At 42.3% G+C, this 14,182-nt stretch overlaps 1 protein-coding gene across 1 annotated transcript in view; it reads right to left on the bottom strand.

The window, feature by feature from the left end:
* The window catches only part of KCNG2 (potassium voltage-gated channel modifier subfamily G member 2), an 80,531-nt gene that overhangs the window by 18,431 nt on the left and 47,918 nt on the right, over window positions 1–14,182 (bottom strand). The window contains exon 2 of the mRNA XM_084618739.1: window positions 4,438–5,262. Within this exon, the coding sequence (XP_084474865.1) occupies window positions 4,438–5,193 (756 nt within the window). The 5' untranslated portion in view covers window positions 5,194–5,262. The remainder of the gene's footprint in view (window positions 1–4,437; window positions 5,263–14,182) is intronic.

Genomic DNA, 14,182 nt, shown 5'->3' with positions numbered 1-14,182 from the left:
GGCAGACTCCTGCAACCAGGTGGAGACTCACTGAAGTGAACAAGGCTCCAACTCCTGCAGAATCTGTTGCCAGATAGGGGCCTATATCAGACACAGAGCTTTACATTGGTAGGTCTTTAAAGTACAGAAGTGGAATATTTTTGTACGTCGTCGTCGTCGTCCCCCACCTGTGTTTCAAGGAAAACAAAGAAGAATGTTGTGTTTTCCATACACACTAGAGAGATAATGTGTTTTCAGATTGAATGACTTTTATTTTAGATTGAGGAAAACAAAGAACAAATCTCCATGAGAGAGCAAAATGTGTGTTGCTCAAACTGCAAGAGCAGCTGAACTGAACTGAACTGGGTTCTCCAAAATGGAGCATCAGCAGCAAGCCAGGCAAACACAATAAAAATGAGCTATACCCAGAAAACAGTCATGATAGTTACATAACTGTGTGCTGAACATCACACACACACTGGTGTGAAAAATACTGGAGAAAGCCTGTTTTTGAAAGGGACAGCACCCACAATGTTTTCTTCATGGTATAAAACTGTACTTTTGTATTACTGAGTTTGACCCTTTGAAAGATTATTTATTGCTGACATGCAGGAAGAAGTGCATCCTATGTTGATTCGATACAGGACATGGGATATTCAGTGTGAAATAAAGGACAGGTGCTCACATCACCTATCCCCCATCCTGGGGCTCTACCTCTAATAAAACAAAGCACTCTACCATGCCCATAGCCCTTCCACAACCCCTTTTCAATGCGAGTGACAGAACAATGCCTGCTTCCAGGAGCATCAGTGATTCATAATGTAAGGCCAGAAAGGACCATTACATCATCTAGGGCTGACCTCCTGTACATCACAGGCCATTAAATTTTATCCAGTTATTTCTGTATTGTCCCAATAACTCATGTGTTTGACTAAAGCATGATTTGTGTTTGGCTAAATCATGTCTTTCAGAAAGGCATTCGTTCTTGACTTGAAGACACTGAAATGATGAATCCACCACTTCCCCTGGTAATGTGTTTCCATGAGGGTTAATCACCCTCACTGTTAAAAACTTGTGCCTAATTTCTAATTTTAATTTGTCTGGCTTCAGTTTCCAACCATTATTTCTTTCTATGCCAGTCTCTGCTAGATTAAAAAGCCCTAGTACTCAGTATTTTCTTTATGTGCATTTTCTTGTACACACTATGGGTCAAGTCACTTCTCAAGCTTCTTTTTAATACATTAAATAGATTGAACTCCTCAAGTCTCTCCGTGTAAGGCATTTTCTCTATCCCTCAAGTAATTTTTGTGGCTCTTTTTTGCACCTTCTTCAATTTTTACCATCTTTTAAAAAAATGTGGACCTCAAAACTGTACGCAGTATTGCATTGTCTATCTCAACAATTCCATACTTGGAGGTAAAAATCACCTCTCTATTTCCAGTCCCATTTATACGTCCAAGGATCACATTATCCCTTTTTGCTGCAGCACCACACTGGCAGCTCACACTGAATTGCCTGTCCACATAACCTCTAAATGCTTTTCAGAGACACTGCTTTCCAGGATACAGTCTCCAATTCTGTAGGTCTGGCATGCATTACTTGTTCCTAGGTATATAACTCTGCATTTGGCTGCATTAAAAAAACAACAACACTTTGCCTGGGCCCAAGTTACCAAGCCATCCAGACTGCTCTGTATGATTGCCCATTCCTCATCATTATTTTCCTCTCCACCAATCCTTGCATCATCTGCACATTTTATCAGCAGTGATTTACATTTATTTCCAGATCATTGATGAAAATGTTGAATAGCAAAAGGCCTAGTATCAATCTCTGTGAAACCCCATTAGAAACATCCCCACTCAGTGAGGATTCCCCACTGCTGGCGAGTTGCTGACATATGTCAGTTGGTCAATTCTTAAGCCATTTAATGTATGCTGTCCTGATATTGTATACTGCTAGTTTTATCATTGGAATGTTGTGTGGTACCTCAGTCAAATGCCCTAGAAAAGTCAAGTATGTTACATCTATGTGACATTAATGAAAACTTCATGCTCCCCAACAGACGCCTTTCAACCAGGCACTCCACTCTCTGTAACAGCTCTTCCTCACTGTAAGAGTGGAGACCAATTCCTGCCACGTGACAATCACAGGGGTATGACTTTTTATAACCTTTACTCACAACAGGTAATTAGGAACAGGAAATAAAGATCAATCTGTTACCGGCACCCCCCGTGTCACACCCTTATTGCACTCAAGGGAAGCAGTATTTCCTGTAGATTGGAAATAAGAGACTGGCAGTCAAGATTTCCAGGTTATATTCTCAACTCTGACCACCCATTGTGTGACCTTGGTCAAATTACTTAACTTCTCCATGTCTCAGTTTCTCCCATCTATTAAAAGGAGCTAATATCCACCTTTGAAATGTGCTATGAGATGTTTGATTACAAGGTACTGGAGAAGTGTTATTAGTGGGAGGACAGGCAGAGGAAAGAAGGGAAGAAAGGCCAGTTTGGGACTCTTCTTCCAAGAGCCCAACCTACCCTACTTTTCAGAGGTCAGAAAACCCCCCCTTCATCTTGACATAGTGTTCCCTGTTGTCTCAATCTTGACACAGTGTTTCCTAGTGGTCCTGCCAAGCCCTAACAAGCTACCCAGTCCCAGCCCTGCTACAAGACTAGTGCTGAGCATTATTCTGCAGACTACTGTTAAGTTCAAACTCATTTTATTTAGTAGTAGCATGGACAGGGCTTTCCCAGTAAGATGAATTCATCCTGCATCCATTTGCTGTAGAAACTCTCTCAAAATCTAGAGCACTCTGCAGACAATAGTGGCTAGTGGTTAACTAATTGTCATAGGCCATTTTTAGTAGATTTTGTTTGACTTTGCTTATTTAAAGGTATTGAGTTTTTCAGTTCCACAAGCTGTATCTAAAATACAAATTAAGGAAGTTCAGTTTTCTTGCAGCTACTGGCTTTTGAAACTATGATTTGTTTTAACTATCAGAACAAATTGGCTTTAGCCACTATCCTAAAATGTTCATTTTAGGAGATAAAAAACTTGTAAAACAAGATCATTCTAACAAAACAACAATTAAAAAAACCAGACCAGGTGTTTTGCATGGTTTTTCTTAGCAGGAAGTAATATTGTTCCATGGGTCTGACTCTAAATTCAACACCTCTGATGAACATGGCTACCTGATAATGTCCTGTGCATACCATACCAGCAGAGGGTGGATTTTAATTGTGTATGAAGTACTCATAAAAACACAGCACAGAACTCTCTGGAATTTCTGGGGAGCTGAGGGCGCACAGCACCCTGTGGGATGGGGTGCTAGGAGAAGAAGTGGTTTCTGGAGATTTTTACCATGAGGAGAGCTTGGTACAGAAGTGTGTTTACGCTGGCAGAGCCTGATGGGATGAAGTGCTGTTGAAACAGGTGACTGGTCAGGTTTGTGTTAAATAACCACTGGGCTGGAAAACAAGCACAAACATTAAGTGGCTTGTTTGGTTGTGAGTAAAATATCCATCCACTTACACTGTAATCATGCTCTGCCCAAAGCCTCAGAGACAAGAGAACTTTTCCGAAGCTTCTCCCCCACCTTCAACCCCTCACCTGCAATGCTCCATCATCCCATTCGATCTTTTGTTTTCACACGTTTCAATGTAAAAATTAAAGGCTGCATCCTGCAATCTTCAAGCAAAACTCTCACTGACTTTAATGGGACTAACCCCAGAAATCTGGGCTACCCACATGAGTAAGAGACCAGACCCTAGGGACCTGCACTGAAAATGAAGAATATATAAAGTGATTGATTTTCAAAGGTGCAGGGCACCCACAGCTCCCGCTAACATCAATTGGTACTATGAGTGCTCAGCACATTTGAAAATTAAGGCACATGAGGGTATGTTCTGTTTCTCTTGTCCAGGGGCTGCCTCAGCTCCCCTGAACCCTTCGTCGCCTCCTCCTCCAGGAGGATATTTTTTCAGTTAAGTTCCTTACAAAGAGTTGTTAATAATTTAAAAAAGCAAAATATTTAAAGTATTTTTTAGGAAAAGGCAGAACTGACAATCTAGAGACAGACACAGCTAATAATCCAAAGTCAAAAATAGTGAACCTGAAGCAAGGTTCATTTGTATAATAATGAGAGAACAAATAATTGTTATTCTAGCATCTGTTTTGTGGTGGTGGCACGCATGTGTTCTGGGAGAAAATTCTGTATTGCTGTAAACTGGCACATCGCCATTGACAAAGCAGAGGATTTGGATTGCCTCAGCTAGACTAACAATAAAATAATGGTCTCCTACACCAGACTGCACTCCACATCATAAATACTGCAGACAGTATCTGAATGACTTTGTCCTTGATCTTTCCAGATGAGACACGACAAAATAGCTTACTTAGTGTGTTTTGCTGTTGATAAAGTATAGTATAAGAGTTGCCATTGAAGGCTGCACTCACCCGATCTTCCTCTTCTCGGAGATCTGGCATGGTGCTGATACAGAGACTGACTGCAGTGATGGCAACAAAGGAGACTGATATACAAGCAAAGATCTTTCCTGGGATCCCAGAGTGAGGGTTCTCCACCATATCCCTGAGCTTTCTCATGCACAAACCCAAACGGCTATTGTCCTGGAAGGCACACTGCGGCGTTTCATTAACCATCATCTCCCTCTCATACAGCATGGCCTCGGCTGCCTCCTCCTCCTTCTGTTGCAATCTTTTCTTACAGCACCACTCCAGGTGTTCCTCTTCTATCCCCCAATACACTAGCTCCTCTTGGAAAGAGAGGGCACACATCTCCCTTAGAAGCCTCAGCTTCCCAGCTGTCAGGAAAGTCATGATGGTCCTGAAGGCACAAGGGTTACGATCGAAAAAAAACTCATTGCAGCTGACATCATAATCATCACAGATGTCCATGATCTCATCATAGTTGTTACAAGATTTTAGTTTTCCAAGCCTGGTCAAAGGGCAGTTCTCCAGTGTGGTCCACGGAATCCTGTATTTAATGCCACCTACATTGATGATCACATGCCTGGTTCGGTCCTCTAGATGGGCCAAGCAGCACAAGTCTTCCCCAGGGTGAAGAAGCTTGGCTTTTTTGTAGAAGAACCCTTTCTTGGTCTGTACCTCGCACAAGTTTTCCAAATTGTTGTAGGAATACGAAGTGAACTTGGGATCTGCGTTCCCGGTGAGCAATGCCATTTCCTGATACATTTATTATGTTCATGGAGGTATCCGATCTACTCAGAGAAAGAGATTATAAAGTGGAGACAAGTGGCCAGTCTGCAAAAGGAAATTTAAAAATGACAATTAGGGCTTCAGTAGAGAAAACCAATTCCACAACAATGTTTTCTCTGCAGTTTTTAAAATTTGGTTTGCATTTTAGGATGAGTCTTTTAGGACCCACTCTGCTTTCATCCCCCTACCTTGAGACTGAGAAGCACTCCTCACAGCAATCAAATAGAAAGCTGGGTCCATGCCTCTGGAGCCTACTATGCAGCTCCAAGCAATAAACAAAAGGGAGTGTGTGTAATGCATCATCATTGTGGCCCACTCCTTTCTAGAGGAGCAGTAATGCCCCAGCCAGTCCATCAGGGGGCGGAGGGGTGGGGAAGAATTTGTGTGGCAGCACGTTAAAATGGAAATCACCATTGGCCTGGGAGTCTGACAGGTTATCAGATAAGGCTTTGTTGAAAAACCTTTTATTTATTCTGACAAATCCAGAGGATGCATCTACTATGGTATAATCCAGTGGTGAGAGTGCAAACCTCTTTCACAATCAGTGTTCATCTACTGATATGGTTCAACTACTTTTCAATTAACATGGCTGTGACAGGGTGCTGGGTAAGGAGTGCTTAACTAGCCCCCTGCCCTGCCAACCCCAATTCAGGGGAGTAAATTGGAGCTGGGTGAATAGGCCTGTGCCTGCCTGGCAACTAGCAACAGCTGCCAGCCTAATTAGCCAGGGGCTATGAAAGGTCTGTGAGGGTGGGGAGAAAGAGAAAAAGAAAAAGTGAAAGAGAGAGAGAGGCAGGCAGGCCGGCCGGCCAGCCAGCCAGCCAGCCAGCCAGAAGGGTGGCTCTGGTCTGCTGCTTGTAAAGCCTGGCTGCAGGGCCTTCGTATTCCTACAACAAACTACGCAGCTGCGTAGGGCACCAGGAAATTTGGCACCACATTTCCTGGTGTCCTGCGCAGCTGCATGCAGGTCCAGCCCCCGCCCCTCCTCTTCCCCATGGCCCCAACCTCAGCCCCGCCTCTTTCCGCCCCCACTCCCCTGAGGATTACAGCAGGGCTGGGCCTGCACTCACCAGCAGCGGGAAGTGCAGGGACCTGGCCCCAGCCGTGTTGCCAGTGAGTGCCGGGTGGTGGTTCCCCCCCTGCCTCCCAAGCCAGCCCCACCGTGGAGGCCTGGGGCCAAACCCCGCCCTCGCATCAGAGGCCTGGTCACCCCCCGTGCAGGTGCTGTGTAGGACCTTAGAATAGCTAGGGATGGCCCTGCCTGGCTGAGAAACAAACCTGTTTATAGATAGTAAAGTGGTGGTGGGAAATAGCTACACATACAGTGCACTGGTGATTGCATCAACCTGAGGCATTCCTGACTGATTTGTGAGGGCAGCAGGGGCAGAAGCAAGAGGGGCCCAGCTGTGCCTCGCTACACTGGCTTACACAGTTCGCATATGGCGAGCAGTTTGTGTAGCTATCATACTGTATGAAAACTATCTTTAAGAGGATCATATTTTGATTCTTAAAATTTGGAATAACCAAATCAGCAATGCTCCAGCGTGTGGTGAATGGAAATTCAAGAACTGCAGTGATAGATGCGGGTACTGCACCTTTGAGAGCTGGAATGTTCTGACCTGCCAAAGTTCCAAAGGAGACTCATTAGTCAGCAGCAGTCACAGCTGGAGATAGTTGGAGACTGAAATCTAAGAATGAAGTGGGGCTGAAAGTAGCTTGTAAACAGAGGACCCGCTTGCTGTACTAACTTGGGACCAGATGATGTTGTATAGTTACACAGTAGCGTTTACTCTCTCTGTGAGAAGTCCCACTGAAATTTGCTTAACAAAAGTCAAGCTGGACTGGAGCACTGGGGACCATATGTTAGTTCTGGCTAATGCAGCAACAGATTTCAATCAAGTAAATTGAGGAACCAGAGAAGCAAGTGACGACTGCTCTTCCTGACTGGCATTTTTTATCTAAACACCAGGCATGAAAGTCTGTCTGTGGAAGTTATGGTGAGTTTTGCCATTGGCTTCAGTGGGGCCAGGATTTCACCCCATTTCCCTAAGCAACTCTCAAGAAGTGGGGAAAGTCTCTGGTTGGAAAGCCTTTCTTTGTGATGGACCAGGGCAGAAGAGCTTAATCTGCTGCTGTTCTGAATGTATCGGGCATCAGCAGCAGCTCCAGGCTTGAGTAAACGTTTGAGTTTACACCTCACCTTCACCCCCTAAACAGAACCCCTCTTTCTTGCACCACTGTCCTCAAATCTCTTAAACTTATTTATTCAGCATCTGCTGCCTGTTATTCTGCTCTCAGTACCACTTGTCTCCAGAGCTCTGAGCCTCTCTATTCTCCACCCATTTTCCTCCTGAAGCACTAGTGTACTAGGTCTCAGGTACTCTGGAATTATAGCAGGGGAACACTCAAAGCCTCTTGGGCTGTATAAAGACCTTTGTAAGTAAGTAAGGAAAATAAACAAGCGTTGGAGCTCTGGGCCTCGAAACAGGAGATCTGGACTGAAAGTGGACTAGAGGTGGGGAGCAATTTTATTTCGAAGAAATGGCTCTATAACTAGGTAGAAGCGCAGAGAAAAAGCTATGGAATGAGGGATAGTTTAACAGCACTGATGGCAGGATGGTAAGGGTGAGGTGGGAATTCAACAACTGGGGTGAAGGTAACATGTTCCAATCCACTTTCCATCTCATCTGGTTTCCCATTCACATGTGCTGGAAAGAAAACTGAATATGAGTGTCCTAGTGATTAGAGCATCAGACTGGAACTCAGAAGACCCGGGTTCTATTCCTAGTTCTGCCACTGGCCCGCTGGGTGATCTTGGGCAAATCACTTCACCTCTCTGTACCTCAGATTCCCCATCTGTAAAATGGGATAATAGCACTGACCTTCATAAAGCGCTTTGACATCTAGTGATGAAAAGTGCGATATAAGAACTACATATTATTATATATTCAAAGACAAAATCACAGTAGCTCTTCTTTCCTTTGGCCTCAATCAGTCCTTAGATAGATTAAGCCAAAAGACCTCCCAGCAGCAAATGACAAATGCTTGTTAGTTGAAGGCATGCATCACACAATTACTGTTCTCTTCAGTTACGGTTAAGTGAATCATGCCTGCATCTAATATGGGTCACATTCTATATACATTACTGGGACTAGGGGAAAGAAGAATATGAGGTGCCATGACATATTAACTCTAACAGATGCATTGCCTACATCCTAAATCAGAACTCTATAAGAGAAATAAAGAAAAATTGTCTGGCTCTGAAGTGTGATGTAGTCTTCATATAAGTCCAAGTCATAGAAGTTTTCTGTAGGCTCCACAGTCAAAATGACAGAAACTGGATTTCCCTCTACATAGAATTGCAACAAGCGTAGGGTGGGATTTTCCGAAGTTGCATACCCAATTCCCATTGATTTTCAGTATTTAGTCCTCTACAAAAATACGTGGACAAACTAAGTAAAGTAGATAAACACTCTGTACTGGAGTTGATGTCAGTTTCATCTTAGGTCAAATAAGACAGAGTAGACTGCTAGAACTACACAACAACCTGTACTTTCCTTTCTCCACATTTCACATAACTAAAGTATTTTCTGGTGAAAGCGATTAAATGTTTCTATTTGTCAGATGCCTCCCAATTTGCAAAAGAAACTGTTTGAGGCCTGAACCCAAAGAATATTTTATTTTATTAAAAAATTCCTCAGAGGGAAGGGATTTGTATGCCATTTTCTCTTCATGCCCTATCTTGCTAATTTTGGAGGATGTAGATCGTCTGACTGGTTTGTTAGATGCTCCATAGCATCCCTCTGCCTGGTGGTCTGTCTCAGCAGGAGCCACAGTAGGGTAACCAATTTTAACACAGCACAACTAACTTCTCTGTTAGTTGGCACTAACATGGTACGACAGCTCCATCCTAGACAGTGCACTGAGAGGCTGCTATGGGAAACTTCATTAGTCCAGAAGGAATTAAGAACCTACAAAGAATAAAGAACGGCATCTCATAGCAACTTGCATCCTGTGAAACTGGTGCCTTATCTCACGGACTTTAATGCAGCTGGGATTGCAAATACCATTACTGTCATAGTAAGGGTGCGTTGTCAACACAGCATATGCTTTAAGGATTCAGCCTCTTGTTGCTTTTGGTCAGTAAGATAAAATATTCACTGCCACTATTCTGGGCATCATGCTTTTGTTTCATGCCTCACTTGTTATACAAGTCAACATCTGAAAAGTAATGTACATCATTTTGTGGCAAAAAGCCAGGATTTGCTTTCTTCCATCCTGCCCATGAGCATGATGGTGCAGAAAAAGACCAATACATTTCCAGTATTCTTTTGAAGCTAATGCTATGTGTGTCCAATTTTCTAGGTGAATGAGAATTAAGCAGCAGCATGATGTGCATGTAGATTTTTGCATTCAGTTTATACTGGTCTTTTCATTTCCAGCTCTCTGAACTACAAAGGAGGATATGTTTTATAAAAACCCTGTTGATTAACTTAACGAATCAGACATTCAGGTTTTTATTAAATTGTCACTGGTGACTGGATAGGGGATTGGTAATACAATAGGGAGCTTTTCTCCTCTAGGTCAGCAGGCAGAATCTCAGGTAGTTTCTGAGGGCTTGTCTACACTTAAAATGCTACAGCTGTGCCACTGCAGCGCTTTAGTGTAGACATGACCTACACATGAGAGGTATTATCCCATCGGCGTAGGTAATCAACCTCCCCAAGTGCTGTCTACATGGGAATTTAGGTTGGCTTAACTACACTGCTCACAGGTGTAGATTTTTCACACCCCTGAGCGACATAGTTATGCCAGCCTAATTTTCCAGTGTAGACCAGACTTGAAAATTATATTAACAGTTGGAATAAGTTTGCTGGTGTCAGTCATGTTACTAGCAGGCAAACATCCACATAATAAAAACCACCATTACAAATGTCACCAATTGGTACCTTTTTTGGAAGTGTCACTACAGAGCCAAACTACTGAATAGACATGGAGCTGCATTACTCTCCCTGATACCCCTTAGAAGTGGTCCCTCCAGATCATGGCTGAGACATGTTGATGGAACAGCATAGGAAAGCTTGCACGGCTGCTTCAACTGTCCAGCAGATCAACTGTTGTTCAGGCCTGCCATGCTGGCACCTTTCCTGAGCAGTAAATTCACTCTGGAATGACTGTCGTTGACTTATAGGCATGGAATGTATAATGATGACCTTCACAGAAATATTAAGGGTTTGTCAAATTTACGTGGGTCTTAAAATACTCACTGCATGTTGATGTTCTCTAGTCTAAACTACTCACATACCTTCAGTGAAGTGGCAGTCAAAATGTCGCTTTAAAATCCAACACTTCCAGAAATGGTGTTACAGCATCAGTCAATTGGCATTTCTCTTATTTAATCAACACATGGGTAGACGAGGAATGGGGGTATCAAAACATACACCCTATAAGTGGCTCAGAATGTACTTCCCTGACTGGAGTTATCTGAATTTTTATATCACTTTGTGCTAGTCACATTAGGTGGAATAAATCTAAACCATCAGCAAAGCGTTCAGCCACAACAAAAAATATGTATCTATTATGAAAGTAGGCATGGCCAGGTTTAATTTATATCATACTGTCTTATGAGAAAACGTATGGCTAGGTACAGTGGTGATCACCTCACTGTACAACTGGCCCATAGGAAAGTCTGGGCCTGATGCTCTCCTCAATGTAAATGAGGAGTAGGTCTACAGAAGTTAGTGGAATGACCCTGGCTAAAACTGGTGGAAGTTCAGAATCAAGTACTGTGCCTTTTTCATGACAACTACCACAGACTTGTATTGACTTCGTACCTGTGGCTGCAAGACAGTATATCATGGGTCAGATTGAGTGTTGCATACAGATAGGAATTTTGCCACAGCTGCCCAACTTAGAATTTGTGCCATCAGGGTAGGGGACCCTCAGGTAGTATAGCTAGCTCCTATGGCAACTGCCTCCCTCCCCAATATGGGCTTGGGAGTGTATGAAGGAAAGGGAGGGGCAAATCACAACTCTGCTCTGCAGATTCCCCTAGGGGATCATAGCCAGCAGTCATAAATTAAAGCAGTCCCAAGGCTGGGTCAGCTTGAAATTCAGGGGACTGAAACCAGCTGTCCGTTATACTTAGCAGATCTTTGAGTAGGAGCGAATCTGGCCCTGTGTGTGGTGGTTGTTATTTCAAAATGCAATGCAAGGAACATTTTTTAAAAGATTACTCTGGGCTGATTGTGCATGGAGGAGAAAATTATCCACAGTATTTTCCATTAAAAAAACCCTGAAACCCTGAGAAAAAACATTTTCTCTGCCATATATGAAAAGGACAGGAGTCACATCTTCTATGATCTGCACCTTGCAGATGTCTTGTTTTAAATTGTATTTCTTGCACAACAGTTCAAAGATGATGTAAATCTTCAACCTCTAACCATGGCTTCATAAGAAGATTTGTACGGAATATTTCGACAAATGATGTAATCCACTGAAGAGATGGGTAATCTGCCACCCACACCTCCTGCTGCACACCCCTCAATGCACACATGCACTCTTCACCACCCACTCCTCTAGCAGCTACCTTCTTTCATCTGGGCCATTTGGCATTGCACAAGGGACCATTATCTAAAATTGGCTCCAAACTGGGATGAATGTCCTCACTCCATCTGCTGTTCTAAGTTACGAGGTACTGTAGGGCTTTCTTTTTTTTTTTTAGCACTGAGTTGCTGAAGACTATGGGGCTTTTTAGTAGTTCGGATTTTTAAATGTATCTTGTGGAACCAAATACATCCTAACAGAGCACAGGTTATTGTTACATGATTTAAAGTCACAGACATGAAACATACATTAGGTTGAATGCAAAATGTTTTCTCTGGAGTCAAAGGAGAATTCAGGCAGTGTATCCATTCTGCAGTGCTCAAACCCTTCCAGTTAGCAGACAAGCTGGAAAGTGACATTACTGACTGGTACCAAGACAATTCCTATACCTTATCATCATAAGATTTATAATTCATATCGTATAAAATATGTTTACTGATAGCAAAATTTATAGACACAATTTGAAGATAATTTTTGATGATCTTGTAGTTAAGGCACTAGACTGGGACTCAGGAGATCTGGGTTCAATTTCCAGTCATCATCATTTCTATTATAATAGCACCTAGGTACTCCAGTCAAGAATTGGAATTGCTAGGCACCGGGCAGACAAGTAAAGATGGAAGTCCCTGCCCCAGAGGGCTCACAGTCTATATATTAGACAGTATGCAACAGGTGGGTGAAACAAATGGGGTGAGCATGGGTTGGGAGGATGTGGTAACAATAAAAGCAGAAAATCCAAAATCACAGGCCTGTCGCAGACTCCCTGTGTGACCTTGGGGAAGTCACTTAAGCAATCTGTGCCTCATTTTCCCATCTATACAATTACTGAAGTATGATTATTATTAAAATGGAGATAATACTACTTCATTTCTCCCACATTTGGCTTGTCTTTTCTGTTCAGATTGTCAGCTCTTTGGAGCCCTTATTATGTGTTTGTACAGTGCCTAGCACAATGGGGCCCTGACCTCACAAGTTATCGGAAGTGAACTGATCAATATTAAAATGTTTTGATTGCTCTTACAAACACCCTAGATCAAAATCCAGGCTACCTGTTATAATCTTGACTAGACACAATCTATAAAAGAGGATGAGATACACATGTATTTATCAACTTTACATCTACAATATTTTCTAGGGGAAAAGCTCATGAAACCTCAAGCAGAGTGAAAAGATTGTAACTAACAATAAATGACACAGTACACAAGGCAAAGGGAAAGTACATTAGCATTACTGAAACTGGTCTCTGTAGAATTCCAAAAATGTAATTTTCTTTGTCCACAGAAGATGAAACTTGCCTGTCTCTCAGTTTATGACATGAATATCAAGAGGAAACCATGGCATGCATGAACTATTCAGCAACAGTCTTAGCTATCTGCAAAAAAGAAAGGACTATTCAATGTTCTATTATTTTTCTTTTATTAGATGCTTTGTGTCCTAAATGTAAAGTTTCTTTTTCAATCTCAGGAATGAGGCTTCCCCCTCCATTCAGGTGGAAAACAGTCAGTTTATATTTAAAAAATAAACTTGTTTTCAAATTCTGAAAAGACTGTTTTTTAACAACAGGATTTCAGGTCAGAAATCCAGCACTGAATTTTTGCCATGCTATAGGATGATCTGAAACAATTCCATTTGTTAAATGAGCTAACTAAGTTAACCTGACTCCAATGCTGTAATTATTTCCACTTGTGCCTACAGCTGTTTGTATCTATTAGAGATATTGAATCATCTGCTACTATTGCTGTCATAAATATAAAGGGAAGGGTAAACACCTTTAAAATCCCTCCTGGCCAGAGGAAAAACCCTTTCACCTGTAAAGGGTTAAGAAGCTAGGATAACCTCGCTGGCATCTGACCAAAATGACCAATGAGGAGACAAGATACTTTCAAAGCAGGGGAAACAAAGGTTCTCTCTGTCTGTGTGTTGTTTTTGCCAGGAACAGAAAAGGAATGGAGTCTTAGAACTTAGTAAGTAATCTAGCTAGATATGCGTTAGATTCTGTTTTGTTTAAATGGCTGATAAAATAGGCTGTGCTGAATGGAATGTATATTCCTGTTGTTGTGTCTTTTTGTAACTTAAAGGTTTTTCCTAGAGGGATTCTCTGTTTTGAATCTGATTACCCTGTAAGGTATTTACCATCCTGATTTTACAGAGGTGATTCTTTTTACTTTTTCTTCAATTAAAATTCTTCTTTTAAGAACCTGATTGCTTTTTCATTGTTCTTAAGATCCAAGGGTTTGGGTCTGTGTTCACCTATGTAAATTGGTGAGGATTTTTATCAATCCTTCCCCAGGAAAGGGGGTGTAAGGTTTGGGGAGGATTTTGGGGGGAAAGACGTTTCCAAGCAGGCTCTTTCCCTGTT

This window comes from Lepidochelys olivacea (assembly GCF_965140295.1).
Source record: "Lepidochelys olivacea isolate rLepOli2 genome assembly, chromosome: 2".
In the NCBI taxonomy this organism is placed as follows: Eukaryota; Metazoa; Chordata; order Testudines; family Cheloniidae; genus Lepidochelys; species Lepidochelys olivacea.
This window is presented reverse-complemented; position numbering and strand designations above follow the sequence as displayed.